This window comes from Ochotona princeps, chromosome 6, assembly GCF_030435755.1.
Source record: "Ochotona princeps isolate mOchPri1 chromosome 6, mOchPri1.hap1, whole genome shotgun sequence".
NCBI lineage: Eukaryota > Metazoa > Chordata > Mammalia > Lagomorpha > Ochotonidae > Ochotona > Ochotona princeps.
Genome location: NC_080837.1, coordinates 58,888,041 through 58,907,362, shown reverse-complemented (window position 1 = coordinate 58,907,362; position 19,322 = coordinate 58,888,041). Strand labels below are relative to the sequence as shown.

General features: G+C 36.6%; 1 protein-coding gene across 2 annotated transcripts in view; it reads right to left on the bottom strand.

Annotated features, from left to right (window-relative positions):
* The window catches only part of TTC6 (tetratricopeptide repeat domain 6), a 152,556-nt gene that overhangs the window by 30,707 nt on the left and 102,527 nt on the right, over positions 1-19,322 (bottom strand). For both annotated transcript variants that reach the window (XM_058666358.1, XM_058666360.1), the window contains exons 15-23: positions 18,151-18,320; positions 16,865-16,985; positions 15,332-15,482; positions 13,417-13,499; positions 12,067-12,143; positions 11,516-11,676; positions 9,347-9,481; positions 8,010-8,159; positions 7,051-7,191 (exon numbers count right to left, since the gene is read on the bottom strand). In XM_058666358.1, the coding sequence (XP_058522341.1) occupies positions 7,051-7,191; positions 8,010-8,159; positions 9,347-9,481; positions 11,516-11,676; positions 12,067-12,143; positions 13,417-13,499; positions 15,332-15,482; positions 16,865-16,985; positions 18,151-18,320 (1,189 nt within the window). The remainder of the gene's footprint in view (positions 1-7,050; positions 7,192-8,009; positions 8,160-9,346; positions 9,482-11,515; positions 11,677-12,066; positions 12,144-13,416; positions 13,500-15,331; positions 15,483-16,864; positions 16,986-18,150; positions 18,321-19,322) is intronic.

Here is a 19,322-nt window from a genome sequence, read left to right as displayed (position 1 = left end):
CCAATTTTCCACACTCAATTAATATCAGCTCCAGATAGAAATTATTCTTACAGTTTCTCTTACCTATAGATAAAATTAAATGTGTGAAAACCGATGCTGCAAAACATTGAGCAGAAAATTAACACTTACCGGCAAAAGCAGTCAACTCACACTTAACCAGCAAACATTCACCAAAACTTGCTTGCTTCTGCTGCTCTCACTGACTCCAAACCCATCGTGGTTTCTGCCTTCATTCACTGACACTTCCTCTTTGATTCTGCCCCGATGCCTTATACTATTCCTTTCCATATGTAGTAATTTTGATGGGATTAAAATATAATACAGAGTCTTACCTTTGTTGTGAGGTACTCATCACAAAATATTTCATGTGAAAAAAAAATAATCAAAATAAGACAAGAAATAAATCAAATAGAGACCAAAATATGCAAAATCAATGAATCAAGTAGTTGGTTCTTCAATAAAATAAACAGAATAAATACACCACTGACCCAACTGACATGAAAACGTGGGAGAATACAAGAGTTAATAGTGTCAAAAATGAAAAAGGAAACATAACAACAGCTATCTGAGCCATACAGAGAATAATCAGAAATTACTACAAGCAACTATACACCAACAAATCAGAAGACTTCCAAGAAATGGATAGATTCCTGGACTCATACTGTCTACCAAAACTAAGTCATGAGGCAACAGAAAATCCAAATAAACCTGTAACTGTGGCAGAGATCGAATCAGTAATTAAAGTATGCCCAACACATAAACACCTGGGCCCAGGCAGCTTTGCTGCTGAATTCTACAAAGGAATCCAAGTACAACTGACCCCAATTCATCACAAATTATTCAAAGGAATCGAAAAGGAAGCAATCCTTCCAAGTTCTTTCTACAAGGCCAACATCACCTTAATAAAAAAACCAGAGACACTACAGAGAAAGTAAAGATTGATATCCTTGATGAATATCGACGCTAAAGTCTTGAACAAAATACTAGTCAACAGAATACAACAATACATCAGACAGACCATTCACCCAGATCAGGCAGGATTTATCCCTGCCATGAAGGGATGATTTAACATTTGTAAATCAATAAAGGTGATACATGACATCAAGAAATTGAAGAACAAAAATCATATGATAGTCTCAATAGATGCAAGAAAGCATTTGATAAAAATCTAACACTCATTCTTGTTAAAAACCCTAGGCAAGATAGGCAAAGAAGGAACTTTCCACAACATAATCCAAGCAATTTATGAAAAACCCAATGTCAGCATCATACTAAATGAAGAAAGACTAGAAGCTTTCTCACTAAGATCTGGAACTAGACAAGGATGTTCACTACAGCTACTGCTATTTAACATAGTACTGGAAGCACTCACTAGAGCTATTACATAAGAAAAAGAAATTAAAGAATTTCAAATTGAAAAACACAAAGTCAAGATGTCTCTGCAGACGACATGATTCTATACATAGGAGAACCAAGAGACTCAATAAAGAGACTGCTAAAACTTGTACAAGACCTTGGTAAAGGGGCAGGGTACACAATAAGCAAATGTAAATCAATGGTCCTGGTGTACACAAGCAACTCCAGGGCTGAAAAAGAACTAGTCAGTGCAATCCCTTTCAAAATAACAGAGAAGGCACTTAAATACCGCGGAATAAACTTAAGTGAAGATGTGGAAGATCTCTGAGGAAAATGATAAAACATTGAAAAAAGAAATAGAAGAAGACCTTAAAATGGACAAATATACCCATTCCTGGATGGGCAGAGTCAACATCATCAAAATGTCCACATTACCAAGAGCAATATACAAATTAAATGCAATCCCAATCAAAATATCAAGAACATTCTTCACAGAGTTGGAAAAAATGATACAAAACTTCATCTGGAAACACAAGAAGCCACAAACAGCCAAAACTATCTAAAGAATAAAAATCTCGCTGGAGGGAATCACAATTCCTGACCTTAGGACATATTATAGGTCAGTAGTAATCAAAACAGCCTGGTTCTGGTACAGAAACAGAGAGGAATGGAGCAGAATAGAAACATCAGAAGAGAGCCCACACCATGTACAGCCACCTAATCTTCAACCAGAAAACATCCCAGATAAAAAAAAGATGCCCTCTTCAACAAATGCTGTTGGGACAACTGGACAGCAGCCCACAGAAGTAAGAAACAAAACCCACACCTTTCACCATACGCAAAGATCAAATCTAAATGGTAAAATGATTTAAACCTACCCTCAGAAACCACCAAACTGTTGGAAGAAAATGCAGGAAATACTCTACAAGATAAAGGCAAAGACTTCCTAGAAAAATCATCAAAAGCACAGGTAGTCAAGACCAAAGGAAACAAATGGGGCTGTATCTAACTAAAAAGCTACTGCACAGCAAAGGAAACAATCAGCAAAGTAAAGAAGCAACCAACAGAGTGGGAGAAAATCTTTGCACACTATACAACAGACAGGGGGTTAATATCTAGGATACACAAAGAACTCCAGAAAAACCACAACAGCAAAACAAACAAACCAGTCTACAGATGGGCAAAGGAAATGAGCAGACACTTTTCAAAGGAACGAATCCAAATGGCTAACAGACATATGAAAAATGCTTAAGCTCACTAGCAATAAAGGAAATCCAAATAAAAACAATACTGAGGTTCCTTTTAACCCCAGAGAGAACAGCCCACAAACAGGAAACTACCAGCAACATCTGCTGATGAGTATGTGGGGGAAAAGGAACCCTACTCCACTGCTGGTGGGATTATAGACTGGTGCAGCCACTATGGAAATAAGTATGGAGAGTACTCAGACTACTGAAAATTCTCCTACCATATGACGTAACAATCCCACTTCTGGGAATATATCCAAAGGATCTTATAAGTCAGAAAGAAACTTGCACCCCTGTATTCACTGCAGCACAATCAACAATCACAAAAACATGGAAGCAATCTAGAAGCCCATTGAAAGAGGACTGGAAATCAAACTTTAGTACATCTACTCTATGGAATACTACTTAGCTATTTAAAAACATGAAATTCTATTGTTTGCATCCAAATGGGCCCAACTGGAGATTATTATGCTAAGTGAAATAAGCCAGCACCAAAAGGAAAGATATCATATGTTTGATCTAATATAAGACAGCTTCCAAAAAATACAATACAAAATAAAAACACACATGTATAACCCCAGTATGTAATGCAGACCAAACTACCAGGAATTAAGCAAAATTAACAGAACACTTACCTACTAAGGAAAGAAGGTAGACTCCCAATGAAACTTCTAAATAAACTTGCACAACAAAAAAATTCAATCCCTACCATTGCCTATGACAACTGTGTCATGACCCACATTAAGAGCAAAAAGTTGGAACCATTTCTCCTTCATCTCTAATTTTAAGTGGTTGTCCTCTCAGAATGCTCATTGTTAATATGGCCGAGGGGTTATTTTGCTCATCTTCTTAGAGAATGGTTTCTTTCATTTCAATTTGCAATTTGTTAGTATCGAATCAAATTATTTTAGCTGTGAATTTTACCTCTCACACTTCCTAGTTATTTGTATCTTTTTCAACAAGCCTTTAATATTCATTAATAGATCATGCACAACAGACATTTTGATTCTAAGCACCTGATGTTACAAATGTCCCTTTCTACACTGTTTTTGCTACATCCCATGGTCAGTGATACTCTTATTTTTACTGCCATTTCCTCATCACCATGTGGCTAAAGAATCAATTTCTACAAGGTTTTTTATTTTCTTTTTCATCACTTTAGTGATGCATTGGTAATTCTTTAGCAAGTTGTTTAACTTCATGTTTACAAAAATTTTGCTTTTTTCTGTTTTTTTTTTTTTTTCCTGTTGTGGATTGTGTTTTCTGGCTCTATATTTAAGGGACTGTATAATAGAAGTGCAGTGGAGATGGACATATCCAGAGGTGAAGACATAATACAGTATGTCTCTCTGCATCCAGACCAAAGACATTGCCCACGCTCACAATGTCAGGAAACACTTCAATAGTGGAGTGATGGAGTTATGACTGTTCATGAAGGAGCACTCACTGTGATACTGGAGGGGAAATCAATGAGCAGGGAACAGTCTTGGAGAGGGTGAGGGGAAATCTCAGAGTTAATGGAACTGTATCATAAAACAATAAAAATAAAGAATGAAAGAATGTTATTTCAAATGTAAATGAAGAACACCAATATCCTGTGAAAAAAAATATGAATTAAAATTCCTTTTGATGCACTGTAAAGTTTTCAGTGTGCTTTTGCCCTTCAGACCATAGCAATTCTCTTAGTACAGAAGGAGAAAAAGGAAAAGAGTCCCTGTTGTGCACCCAGAGAACCTGCCTGGTAAAAACTGTCAGTAGGAAGTAGAACCATAATGAGTAAGAACTCTGGTGACCATCTCTCAACAGAGACCACCATGAACAGCAGCACATATCCCCAGTCACCTTCATTAGAGCTTCCAATCAGGAAAGACACCGTAGTGTATCTCATCCTGTTGATAATCTCCAGGAAGCTCACCTCAAAGAAAGCAACAAGTACAGAGTTGCCTGTACCATCCCACCCTTAGCTCCAAGGAACACAGGATGGAGAAGCAGGGCAAACTGAATCCTGATGTCAGGCCTACCAGAAAAAAAAAAATGTAATTGGGCTGTCCCAGGCTGTCACCTTCACACTATCTGGAGTTTCCACAGCTGGAGGATCTCCACCAGATGGCCTCCAATAATCAGCTTGAAGACTCCAGCTGCAGGGAGAGGCTGGCAGAGAGGAATCAGAATGGTGGCTTTACATGGCGAGGCCTGCCAGACAGAAGAGCATCAGGAAAAAAACCTAATAATTGGCCCTGTGGCCTGCATCCAGCCAGTGCTCACAAATTGGGAATCCAGATTTGCTTGGCAGTATGTGGGCACCTGTGCTCAGGTACATCCGAATCAATTTGGCATGTGGGCCTGGAGGACACACCCAGGAATATACAAGGCTCAGGGACTGTGGGACCAAGGTATGATCAACCTGGAGCTAATTTTCCTTCTTCATCCTTCTCCAACCTTGAGTAGACAACAAGGAGTCAAGGGACAGTATCTTAAAAAAATCAGTGCTGGGCTGGTAAAGCCCAAGGTTGGGCAATCCTAGAGGCTAGTGTCTTTAGACAAAGTTTCTGTATATACCCCAATATTAGGAAGAGACCATGCCTGGTGAGACACATTTGTATTGGTGTACAGTTCCAAGACTGCACAGAGCCTGATGCCTGTTAAGATCCAGTTGTGACACACATGGGGCCTGAGTAGCTCAAGAGGTACCTGGCGCACTCTTCCTTCAAGCTTTGGCAGACAGCAAATAATCATGGAACCTCTCTGGAACTCAATGCAAGGCTGATAAAATTCAAAGTTGAGCAGATTTTAACAGTCCCTTCTTCTACGCCAATGACTGCAGACAAAACTTCTGGAACTTCTAGAATGCCCAGTGGACGTCCATGGTCCTGGTTGTACAGTCTTACACTCCAACAACATCAGCAGCTAACCAGTTCAGCCTATCTCAGCAGCAAACAGATTACGGCTCACATCAGACAAATAGACTGCTTAGAATTTCTAGCGAGACAGCCACAAGTGAAAGCACTTGGTCAACGTGCAGATGACAGTGTATTGCAACAATCAACAGGAACCTCCAGGAAAACATGGCCTCATCTAAAAAAAAAAAATAAGGTGCCAGATACAGTTTACAAAATAACTCTTTTAGGGAAACTCAACAAAATTCAAAAGGAAAGATCCAATGTGTTAGTTGTGGAAGTATACATGCAACACAACAAATCTTGAGAACAGCAGCAAGAAATTTGTTATGAGCTACACAAGCAGATGAAACTTAAACAGCTTAACTCCTGAACAGCCAATGGGTCAAGAAAGAAACCATGAAGAATATTTAAACATTTCTTGAAACAAATGAAATGGAAACAAAACATAGAAAATCCTGCGGGCTACACCAAAAGCAACCTTAAGAAAATTCATAGCAATCAGTGCCTGCATAGAGAAAGTCATACCTCAGGCTATCCCTCAAAGCTATATGCCAAGCAATGAGAAAAAAAGGAAGAAACCAAATAAAACTTGGCAAGAGGAAAGAAATATTAAAACTCAGAGCATAAATAAGTTATATAAAGACAAATAATTACATTTTACAAGATAAAGAGCTGATTCTTTGAAAATATATACAAAATTAATGAACCCTTGGCTAGCCTAACAGGGAAAAATAGCATGCTACAGATAAAAAGAATTAGAGATAAAAATAGATTACCATTGCCTATTATAAAAAAACACAATATTGTTAACTGTATGGCAAACAATCAATAATCCAGAAGCAATGTACAAGCTCTTGGACACATATACCTCACTCAAAATGGAGGATCCTCAAAAATTAAAAATAGATCATTTGCTTCAGCAACCAAGGAAATGAAATCCATCTGACAAAAAGATATCTGTACTCTCATGTTGACTGCTGTAATACTCAGAATAGGCAGAAATGGAAACAACCTACGTTCCCATAAACTAATGAATGGATAAAGAAAATGTCGTGCATTTCTACAATGGAATATTACTCTGCCATAAAAAGGATGAAATCTTATCATTTGCAGCAGCTTGGATAAAACTGGAGGTCTTTATGTTCAGAGAAATAACTAAAGCAAAGGAAGACAAATATCACATTATCTCATCTGCAGGTGAGCTCATAGAAATTAAAAACATAGTTGTGGTTCCCAGAAGTTCGGAAGACAAGACAGGAGGGCCTGGAAAAGGACCATAGATGGGTACTAGTTTATAGCCTCACAGAAGTAAGATAATGCTAATTTACTGTATGTTTTTAAATTAAAAGAAACTAGAACATACAAGTTCTGTATGTTTTTACTTAAAGCAATGTTAAATACCTGAAGGGAGACATGCATTATTATGATTGGATATCATAAAATATATACCTGCAACCAAACCCCACAAAGAACCCATAAAACAGCATTTTTACATGTCTATTTTAATTAATATTTTAAACTTCATAAATCAGCAGGAAATGTCTCACCTTATTGTAGTATTTCAAAACTCCTCTGTAGAGATATGCACGTACATTTTTGGGACAAATTTTGATGGCCTCATTACAATTCAAGATTGCTTTGGAATATCTACCTTTTAAACCATAGTAGGCTACTCGGCTTAAATATGCCTTTTGGAGAAACAGAAGAGGAAAACAGAAATACATGTTTAATAAAAGTATCAATAAGGCAAAAGTATGTGGTAGTTTGACCAAACCTATCTCAAACACAACTGGTATTAATAGTATTTTTTCTCCTCTCTCTTTGGTTAGAAAAAGAAACAAATATACATGAAAAATTTAAAGAACAGTACAATGAACACACATGTAGAGATCATCTAAATTTAACAATTGTTAACATTTTGCCAGTCATCATTGTTCTATCCAATTTTCTGGAAGTCATAAATGTCATACTTTCCAGTAAGTACTTTCTTCTTTGAAAAAAAAAGGTACTCCCCTATGTAACTGTACTACCATTACACCTCAAAGATAATGATTACTAATTCCTCCAAATATTAGATTTTCATCAAAATTTCATTAAAATTTTCATAAAAATTTTCTCAAAATCTAACCACCTTTTGCCTTGTTTTGACTTGTTCCTAAAGCCTATCAGAATATAGGAATCAATATGACAGCAAAAAAAGAAAGTAAATAAAAACAGCAATACAGTATATAAAATTTTCATTATTAATAGCTAATTCACTATATTAACAATATTTAAATATATCACAATTCACAATGCATTTTTATATCTATAACATCCTTGATGGAAATAACCCTACAATTCAAGAGAAAATGTATATATCTTTGATTATCAAATTAAAATTACTTTAAAAAGTAGGTATGGTAACCAACTATTGGTAACTAATAACATTGGCAATGTAAAGCACTTAATAGTTTTATCAAAATTGGCACACTCTGTAGGTCACTGGCATCATTTACCTACATACCTGGTAATGTTTGGGGTTGAGAGTAATTGCACGATTAAAATCCAGAATTGAGTTATCCTTGCGGAGTTTTGCTTTACAAAGCCCTCGTTGGTAAAAGCTTTCTGCAAAATCAGGATTTACTTTCACAGCCTTTGTAAAATATTCAAATGCCTAGAGGAATTACAACGCAGCCCAAACAGTGATACAGTATCAGTAAATGACACCGTATTATTGGTTTTAGAAAAGCTTCACTACTTTTTTTATCAGTTTCAAAACATGCCTCACAATAACCCTCATAATATTTAGAAACAATTCACGTTTATTTTTATATCTAAAGACCTCCTTTTCCTATTCACAGACTAGTGTTTATACAATCCAAGTTGTTAAAACTGAAATACTTATGAGAGTATCATTATAATAATTCATCTTTGGATTTTATTTCTTCAAAGAAATCATAACTGATATGTTTCATTTTCTCTCAAGTTTCCAAAACCCATACCAGACACATAGTTATAAAATTCCAAAACAATAAAGTATCAAAATTTTCCCAATAGAGCAAAGATGAGTTTTTGCTGGTGTCTAAATGGACTTAAGAATATGAAAACCACTAGCGACTGATTGTGTATTGACTAGAATTTCTTTCTTAAACAACTGGTTAAGTAAAAACTTTTTTCTAGTTTACAGAAATCCAAATTAAAATAATACCCATCCCAGGAACGCAGGAATGTAATGATTAGAATGGTGTGTGTGTGTGTGTGTGTGTGTGTGTGTGTGTCCCCGCATGTGCAGAATTATAGAATATCCAGCATTAGCCATTGGAAAATATAAATTATCTATATAACCTATCAGTTACAATTAAAAGTGGAGAACTGTACAAAATAACTAAAGACTGAATATATCTATAATTGAATCAAGTGTTTTCAGTGACTTTGCCCATCTTAATAATCAGTTTCAATCTAATCCGAATTATCCCATTGTCAGCAAGAAAAGTCAAGAGTGTTCTATTCATTCTCCACTCATTCTGCATTATATTGAAGCACCTGGTGAAGACTACTCAAGATTTAATAACTAAATTCATATCAATGCGATGAGATTATTTTTACTAAAACAGATTTTTCCCATCAGACTTAATGTTTTGGCAGAAAATACATGTTAGCCATTATAATATTGTCAAGAAGCCCTTAAGCAAAATGTTTTGATTTAAAACAGTCATAAGTATTTCGGGTGCCGACTGAGTGTAAGTTTTTTAAGAGGTTTTGGAATATTCAATCATTGTACAGGCAGCCTGCAGAAACAGAATGAATACAAAGAGTGTCTAAAACCACAATTCACCCGCATTTCCTAAATACATAGAATACCGTTTGGAAGTTGCCTTCCTCTGTGTAACACAGACCCAGGTTATACAGACAGTCTGCTAAAACACCCATGGCATTAGGTCCTCGGTCAGAGAGAGCAAAAGCATCCACTGCCTCCTTAAACCTTCTCACGGCTTCCTACAATGATTTTAAAAACAAGAAGAAAGTTTCTAAGTATTTAACATTAAAATTGTAAATATTAAAAGAAACCTGGGACACAATGCCCTACCCTCATTACACATGCGAACACATCAATCTGGTAAGGCCACGTTTCTCGTCAATTACACTCTAGGAAGGGGTTCTGAGAGGGAGTCTGATCTCTACCAGTCCAAACAGGGACCAATTCTACAGGTCAGGTTTGCACATACTGATTTTGAGAACTATAAATTCTAAATTCTAAAGGCTATTTTGTTATAGTGTTGTCAAGACAACTTTATGAATTCACTAATTATCAATTTTCTAGTAATTGTTCTAAACAATATATTGAGATGGTAGGAGGTTGTAGACGATCTTAATGACTTATTATCTGATTTAGCTTTAAAAATGGAATTTATTTTTTTAGGATTTATTTATTTTTATTGAAAAGTCAGATATACAGAAAAGAGAAACTGAGAGAGGAAGATCTTTCATCTGCTGATTCATTCCCCAAGTGGTTGCAATGGCTGGAGCTGAGCAGACCCGAAGCCAGGAGCCAGGAGCCTCCTCTTGGCCTACCACACGGTGCAAGGTCCCAAAGCCCTGGACTGTCCTCGACTGCCTTCCCAGACCACAAGCAGGGAGGCTGGACGCAAAGTGGGGCAGCTGGAACAACAACTGGCACCCACATGGGATCCCAGCACATGCAAGGCAAGGAGGTTAGCCACTAGGCTTACCATGCCATGCCTGAATTGATTCTTATAAATATCAAGGGACACACAGAGAAAAAAGAGACAGGAACGCTCCTATCTACTGGTTTACTCCACAAATATTCACAGGATCTGGAGCTGGGCTTTGGCAAAGACAGGAGCTTTGGCAGCTCCTGGAACACAACCCAGGTCTCCCACATAAATGGCAGGAGCCAGGCTATGCATTGGCAAAAAGCTCTCAGGAGTCAGAACTGAGACTGGAACCCAGGCACATCAATAAGGGATGCAATCATCTTAGCCAATAATCCTAACACCCATTAAAACTACCTGATACAGTTTTAATCAACCTTTATTATATACTTTTATGTTCTTCATGGGGTTCTACAGACATCAGAAAACGAACCACCATCAAAAATCAACTATTTAATTATTTAGACTAAATATTCATAAATGAATAAAAAGCAGTTTTCCAATTAGGAATATTACTTCATGATTACTGTGTATATAAAAGTTTATGATATAGTATTTCAGATCTCTGTGTTAATCAGACTATTTCAATATGTAATACTGAAACATGTGGATATCCATATGGGAACTAGTAAAATTCTTCCATTCTTTCCCACCCCCCAGAGGAGGGTGTTACATGAGAAAAGCAAAGCCAACTGTAAAAAGGATCTTTTTACAGATAGGCCCTAAGAAATTTTAAAAAGTTATATACATTAAAATAAGAACCTCTGTTCATCCAAAGACACCAACAAAACCATTTCTAGAGAAACAGAACTGTGAGAATATGTACGTCAAAGATTAGAGAATGTATTTCCAAATGCCCCAAAGTACTGAAAAAGAGACAAGCAAAAGAGTAAATGTAGGAGATTGAAAGAACATGAGAGATTGATAAACATAAACTATTCAACTGATGCTCAGACTTAGGGAAAGCAATTCACACAAGAGTGGAAAACCAATGATTATTCAAATTGTTAAAATAAAGTTGGCCCCACCACTTATTGACTAGGATACACATCAACAAGAACATTTGATTTGTACAGTCTGTGTCATTTTCTTGAAAGCTAAACATTCTCCATACTTTCTGGTAATAGACTTGGGAAAGCTACTCTACAGGTTAAAACAAGAATATTTAAAGAAACTATTCTTCAGAAGGAAAAAAGGGAAATAACCTAGATGTTAATTAACAAAGAATATATCAGTTAGTATAATTTAGTTTTATAAACTGATTTGGTTTAGTTTTATACTAGTTACATGTCAAACTAAGTACAGTCCATACATTGCACAGATACAGTTAGCCAGTGTTACTCAGAGGACTCTTCACCTTGGTCCTTCTTGCCTTCATATGCGCTTTTGCTATTACAGCAAACAGCACTATGTCAGGTCTACTCCACGTGAGTCCTTCTAAGACCTGAATGGCCTTCTGATGGTTTTCACAAAACGAATAGATGAGTGCTTGTTGAATAGGAGTCAAGTCAATGAGACCTAAAAGGAAACAAAAGCGTATTCATACCTTACCAGGCATCAAAGATTTAGAGAATAATTATTTTAATGAAATCAAGCAATACAATGAATTTTCTCTGAATTAACAAATCAATACTATGCCAAAACTGTTTACCATCAGAAAATAATAAGAAATTCTGTGACAACGTCAAACAGTGTAATTTCAAGGTCTATATTTCCTGGAACAGCATGCCTCCAAACATTCACTACTAAGGATTATCTTACAACTTGACAAGGTACACGTGAAACTGAAGTTCTGAAATCTAACTTTGATGTCAAATGGTGCTATTTGCATACAGCTGCTCAAGCAGTATAAAAAGTTAGAGGCATTTTTAGATTAAACCAATTTAATTTTGCATCCATTATATTTACCTCTGTTCATTTCTGCTACTTGATAAATAGTGAACTTTGCAAGTTCATAGTTTTTCATCATAAGAAGATATTGTCCTCTGAAAGAAACAATAGCTTTAAGAGTCTAAGCAGCTAAAATTACTATTTTTTCAAATACAGTTTCTTACAACCAGGTCCTTAAAATTTTACAGTTAAAATGCATCCATTCATATTTACATATTTAAACATCAAAAAGTGAAAACTATTAACATTCTATTAGTTTCAATAATTCTAAATTAGCACAGACCTGTGATAAAAATTTAAAAATCTATGATGTAGGAAAAACTTTCAAATGTATTGTTGTTTTACCAGGAGACAAAAAGAGGATGTATTCAAACAAATTGTTAAAATATGAATCAGGAGGAAAGTAAGGCTGCATCAAAAATCATTCCTTCATTTCATTTTGTCAGCTCTATAAATCCCTAGACACTATAGTGTATTTTAGCAATGCTAATTCATGGCTTGCAAAGAGCCCGAGCATTGCAAGCCCCACTATATGTGAAATGCAATTCCATAGATCAGCCTTTGTTTTTTACAGTTACCTAAGGTTTACGTTTGGTACCTCTGTAGACACAGTCACAACTGCTCAAACTAGGTTACCCGACTTTCAGGAGGTAAGTGATAAACATGCAACTATTCATCTGGAAAGGCCTCACAGAACTTAACCAGTAAACAACTGCGTTTTCTTACAAAGGTAGAGCAAAAGGGTGGATACGCTTATCCCATGTAAAAAAAAAAATGATCTTAGGTTTAATCAAAAACAGTAACTAAATCCAGCTTGTTTGCCAGGAGATGGCAGTTGCTCAGCAACTAAATGTAACAGGAGGGACTGGCGTGAAAGCCTAGTGGCTACATCCTCACCTTGCAGGTGCCAGGATCCATCCCATATGGTCGCCGGTTTGCATACCAGATGCTCCACTTCCCTTCCAGCTCTCTGCTGAGGCCTGAGAAGGCAGTGGAGTATGGCCCAGGGCCTTGAGACCCCGCATGCAAGTGGGAGATTCAGAAGAAGCTCCTGGCTCCTAGCTCCTGGCTTCAGATCACTCAGCTCTGGCTGTTGTGGCCACTTGGGGAGTGAACCAGGAGACAGAAGACCCTTCTCTCTGACTCTCCTTCTCTCTGTAAATCTGATAGTCCGATAAAAATAACAAATAAATCTTCGAAAAACTTTTAAACATAATAAACAAATCTTCAAATATGTCATAATATATAACTTTTTTAAGAAAAAATGTAACAGGAGAATACTGAAAAAATCATGAGACAACAAAAGATCCCAACAACTTGCTCAGATGCCATGCTATCCAAAGAAGAATTCAATTTTTAGGTTCGTACCTTATTATATATAATTGGATTCCATCTGGCTGAAGGTGTATAGCACGGGATAAGTCATTTACTGCCGTTTTCAATTTATTTACCTGTTGGATGACAAACAAACTTATCTCCTAAGAAAACCTGCGCTTTTGTTTATCTCCCCTTTTCTATAGAAAGTCTGCAGAGATATTTCCTAGCACATGATTGTGTCTGGAATCATCAAGGAAAATGGGTGTAGAAATGTTATGTTTGTGATTTTTATAATGCAGTCTTTTTTCATTTAATTTTGAGAAATGATTACATACACATTTCCATAAATATAATTATATCACATATCAAGGTGCAGGTTTTCATTTTCACTTAGCTTTTCAATTTTTCTCCCTCAACAATAACATTTTTACTTAATTTCCCCAATGCTAAAAAAAGAAAACATTAAAATGCAAAGGAAGCAAAAATTTTAAAAAAGCTAATTCCATTGAAAAATATAATGGAAAAAGCAGACTTCCATCAAAAATAGGTAAATGAATAAATTAAACTTAACAATGACGCAAGAAGAGAACTTTACAGCATCAATATGTAATGAAAACCAGTGATTCTTTAAATTGTTAAAATTATTTAAATTAAATAATCTGAAGTTTTACAGAGTGAGAGACTACACAAATATCACCAAAATTAACCCAGGACAACCTTCTATGGTTCTTACTCTAATAACATAAGATGCAAAGAGGAGGACTCACAAAACTAATTTGTGAATTGAGGTATGTAACACATTTAGGAAAGATGCAAATTGTTAGGGACAAATAGTGGCTGGAATTAAAGTTCAGAACCCAAAGGATAAAGTTTGACATTTGTTAAAACAAATTTAAGTATTTCTGTGGAGCTACAGATCTATTCCTAGCTGATCCTGCTTAGGTTGGTATAAGTCATGAATCATCTGGTCTTCAATGCATTGAAGAAATCCAGGTTTGTAACTACAGATGGAAGCTCACTCTTTCCAAGATTTCCTGGGTTTAGATCTCTCTAAGAAACCTTAGATTAGATTCACTCTGGATGCCGGGCCCACAGAGTGGGAGAATATAGCCTTTGACACATTTAGGCAAGGGTTAGCTTATTAATTCCATGGAAGCTGTACACACTTTACAGTCTTTTCTGAACCTTGTTTAAATTACTCAAAAATATCTCATGGGTAATCCCTCCAAATTGGCAAGTATAGAGTGACTCTATGATTCCATGATGTGAATACGCCACAGCTCACATTGGGTATTATCAGGAAGAATATCTCCTTCTCAGAACAGAGTCTGAACAGAGTTACAGAGAAAGGCAGAGATAGGGGGTGAGATCCCCTATCCACTGGTCCACTCCTCAGATGGCTGCAACATGCAACATCCCAGGCTAGGCCAGGTAGAAGCCAGGAGCCAGGAGCTTCTTTCAGGTCTCTCCCACATGGGTGCAGAGATCAAAACACTTGGGCCATCTTCCACCGCCTTTCCCAGTTGCAAAAGCAGGGGACTGGATTGGAAGTGGAACAGCTGGGCCAATGCACCAGTGCACCTATGGGACATCAGCACTGTAAATGGGAGCTGTAACTGTTATGGCACAAAACTGATCATACCAATTATCTAGGGAGAACAAAATCAAGCTTCCTAGTTGGCTGTATTGAAATAAGTGCATTACATTTCATAAATATCTGTCCTTATAATAAAGAAAAAGCAAATGTTTAATAAAATCAAAGACTTAATCATTTACAGCTTGGAAATAGATACTTTATCAGAGCATAAGTTAGTTAACTATATTTACTAAATATTTTGCTTATGAGTGCATTAACCCATAAGGTGCTAACGAATACAATGTGCTAACGAATACAGCTCAAAATTGCACTGAATACTCACAAAACTAAAGCAATTTTTTTAAATCATGATTCCCAAAACTTAAATACCTTATGAAAGGCTTCTGCTCGGCAAATGTAGCTTTGAATATACAAAGGATCAATTCGAATGGCCTCAGAAAACTGCCCAATGGCTTCGGTATAGTTATCTAGGTGTAACAAATGTATGAGGCCAATATTTATGTAAGGCAAAACAATAGCTCTGGAAAAATCAGAAAAAAAATTATTTATATTATTATAAATATTCCAATAATGAATGATTTAGATTATTTGTGAATGTATATCATGAAACACATACAACTATATACATCAAAGATCTTTTTTCTAATGTTTTACAAAGGCACAGCAAATTAATTGCCCTATAAAAAAGTATAAATACTTTTACAAAATCCTTGGTAAAGAATTAACATTTGTAGTCCATGCTCAAAATAGAATTCCTAAAATCTTCTAGACTCAAGCAATCTACTGTTCATTGATCTAAACGTGAATTATCTTGAATAATGAGTTTAGTTTAGTTTTCTTCAATTCCAAAGTGTTTGCTTTAGGCTATGAGTAATCATGGGAAACAGAACTATTCTGGGGTTGGCAGCATAGGCTTTCCCTACATAGGCATTAAGGTAGTTGAAGGGTTTTTTTTTTTCCTCTCTCTTAAAATCAAGCAAATTTTACTCTGGAAATTACCTTAGAAATTATCTTTGTTCACTGTCTATTTCAAGGTGAAGAAACCATGCATCCAATCTGCTGGTACTATTAAGTTGTGACTTTTTTCCAGGACCTAAAACTTGTTTCTTTCCCCCTAACTCTCGGCACATCTTTTCTTTCCCTTTCTAGCTTAAAATGTCCCAAAGAAAACCATTGCGGGTAGTAATGAACATGTAATCCAAGATTTCTCAAATCCAAATTCAAATTCAAGTTCAAAATTCATCTTGGATAAAGCCAAACACACAGTCTGCTGGTGGGCATGGAATTGACAGGATCTGTAACCCTTTCTGACAGAAGCCATTGTAATAAACGACTCATTGGAAATAGCTATTTAATTAAATTATGTGTCTGATAGCTTGGCTTTTTTTATTGATGTGTTTAACTCTCAGATTGTATTTCTTCCTGATCCTACAGTGAAAATAGTACTTTATTTCCTTTTGCTTTCCTAAACAAAAATTAAGTCAATGGAGAAAACCTAAATAGAAGGTTTCTTTCAATTAAGTTGTATGTAGTGGACAGCACAGAAGTGAGACATCAAATAGAGCATTTGATCTTCCTTTTAAAAACTTGATAGTTTTCAATGAAGTTAATTTCAAAAGATTCTAGATGTTCTCATCTCCTCCTACTAACAACTTGATTTATTGTCAGTGACTTAATCCAAACCTATTCAATCTCAAGTTTGCACAAGTATCCGAGGCAGACATTGAAACTAAGTCTTATTTTAGCAGTAATTATTTTAGTAGTATTCTAGCATTGACGCAATATCATGATTTTCTCATTTCCTGATGTTATCAATGAGAAGACCAAAAATATTTTCTTTCCTCTTGTCTGTTCTAATTTTACACAAAAGTGACATTAATTCACATGAAAAGGAAAACATACCGCTCCAGAGAAATCGCAGTTTCAAAGTCACAAATGGCCAGCATCCAAAGTTTTAGATTTGCATAGATTATGCCCCGGTGTAGAAAACAGCTAAGATTCTCATAGCCATCATTTATAAGAGCTTAAAAATCAAAAGTATACATATTTATATACACACACATTATTTAAACAAACATTTCTGAGTTAAATTTTAGTCTATAGCCTTCCTATGGATTGTATGGGGGGGGGGGTGTGTGTTTGAAGGAGCAACAGAGATAGATTCTCTCCACATGCTTAGTCCTCTAATGGCTGCAATAGCTGGGACTGAACCAGGACAAAGCCAAGAACTTAAAACTCAAGCTAGGTCTCCAAAACGGGTGGCAGAGACTTAAGTACTTGAGCCATAACCCGTTGCCTTCCAGGTTGTGTATAAGCAGGAAGCGGAGCTGGGATATGAACTCAGGCAGTGGTCCTAAGCGACATCTCAAATGCTGAACTAAATCTAAATCCTACCTCGTTTATTTAACTTTACAGAAAATAAATCTATGATTAATGTACTCATTTGGTAAGTTATGATCCACAGTGATTGGGGAAAGTGAAATGCCCAACAACTGTTGGCCATTACTGTGAGCTAAGGAAATATTTTGAAGGTCCTTTCTGATTAAGGACAATAAACTCCTACGGGTGATTTACAGGGGCGGGGAAAGGGTCTCAGGACACTGGCCCCTGGGACTTTGTGCCCGGCTGGAAAACAGAGTGGTTCAGGGTACTGTGATCTGGCTGGATTTTGTCAGCCAGTATGGACTCATTCATTTGCCTGTACTCTATTCACTAACAACTTAGTCTACACCAAGAACTATAATGGGCACATACAAAAACCAAGAATCCAAAGATTAAGGATAAACTTGAAATGAACACATTTAGCTGTTGACATCCTCTGTCTACTAAGGATCCTCAAAGCCTACTTCTAATTTAAGAATCAAAAACTTGGAATTTGCAATTTCATGGGCTGAAGCTTGGAAGTAGGACACAAGCTGCCAGAACAAGTGAATGCCACTTTAGCAAACCAACAGATTCGCATTTCCAGAAAAATTCTCAGGAGTCCAATATATAGACACAGATGTCTTTGATCTGTGGTCTTCCCTTGCCACAGATACACTGAAAAGATCTATTAGAAACAGTTTATTAGCTACATCATTGCAGTAATGTGCACAGGCCAACAGGAAAAAATATGTTCTCTATAGAACACACACACTACATGAAGCTCAGACCAGGTGCCTGTGCATATGCAGCTCAAGGAAGAGTACCTGAAACACTGTAATCCTGCAGTGCTCGAAAAGGGTTAGTCCTTCTAAATAAGCAAGCTCGGTAATACAACGCTAACCAGTTATTAGGATCTAAGTGAACCGCAGCAGAAAGGTCTTGTGTTGCTTGCTTGTAAAAGCGTTGTTTAAAATATGCTCTCCCTCGATATGTCCTAGAACAAGAAAATTCACACACACACACACACACACACACAGATATATATCACAAAATACACATTTTTTTTTCTTTTTATGTATCTATACAACTAATTTTCACATTTTAATAACAATTCAGGATTGTTTCTTCTCGCTTCTCAAGAGTTTGGTTATCCTCTTAATAGCAAAAAGCATATGAACAGTTTAGAGATAATGCATATTTGAATATATACATTTATATTTTTGGTGATTATATTGCATACCAATTACACACTTACTCATTTTATTTCCCTTATTATATTTATCATAGATGTATGTCGCTGAAATAAGTGTGATTTTCTGCCTTTATTGGATGCCCAAAATATGGTAAGCTTTGACTTATACAAAATTGTTCTCCAGAAAAGTAAAATAACCCCTTATTTTAGAAAATGAATGCAATGAGAAAGTGGAAGCTGCTATGGATGGGTGGCCCTCTGGCAGTTGTTAAGATGTCATCGTGGGGCCTGTCTTCACTTGGCTGTCAATGCCCACACTCCAGCTACTGTGCACTCCGAGAAGTGGCAGGTGATATCTCAAGAGCTGCACCCCTGCCACTCACATGAAAGATCTGCAGTCAGTTCCCAGCTCCTGGTTCTGACCTGGACCATCTCTAGCTACTATGGATAATTGGGGTGTGATCCGGTGGAGAGATCATCTCTGTCTCTATGTCTCTTTCCCTTTTTCCCTCTGACTCAAAATGAATAAAATAAAGAGTTAAGCAATAGAACGGCAGGAACTCAGAGGCATCGGCATCCCATATGGAGGCTAGTTGGTGTCCCAGCTGCTCCAGTTCCCATCCAGCTCCCTGCGCTTGTGGCCTGGGAATTCCCAGTGGCTGGGACCCTGAATTCCACAAGGGAAAGCAGGAAGAAGCTCCTGGCTTCCTGTCTCAGACTGGCTCACCTCCAATCAGTCTGACCATCTGGAGGGTGACCAGCAAATGAAAGATCTCTTTCTGTTTCTCCTTGAATCTGTAAATC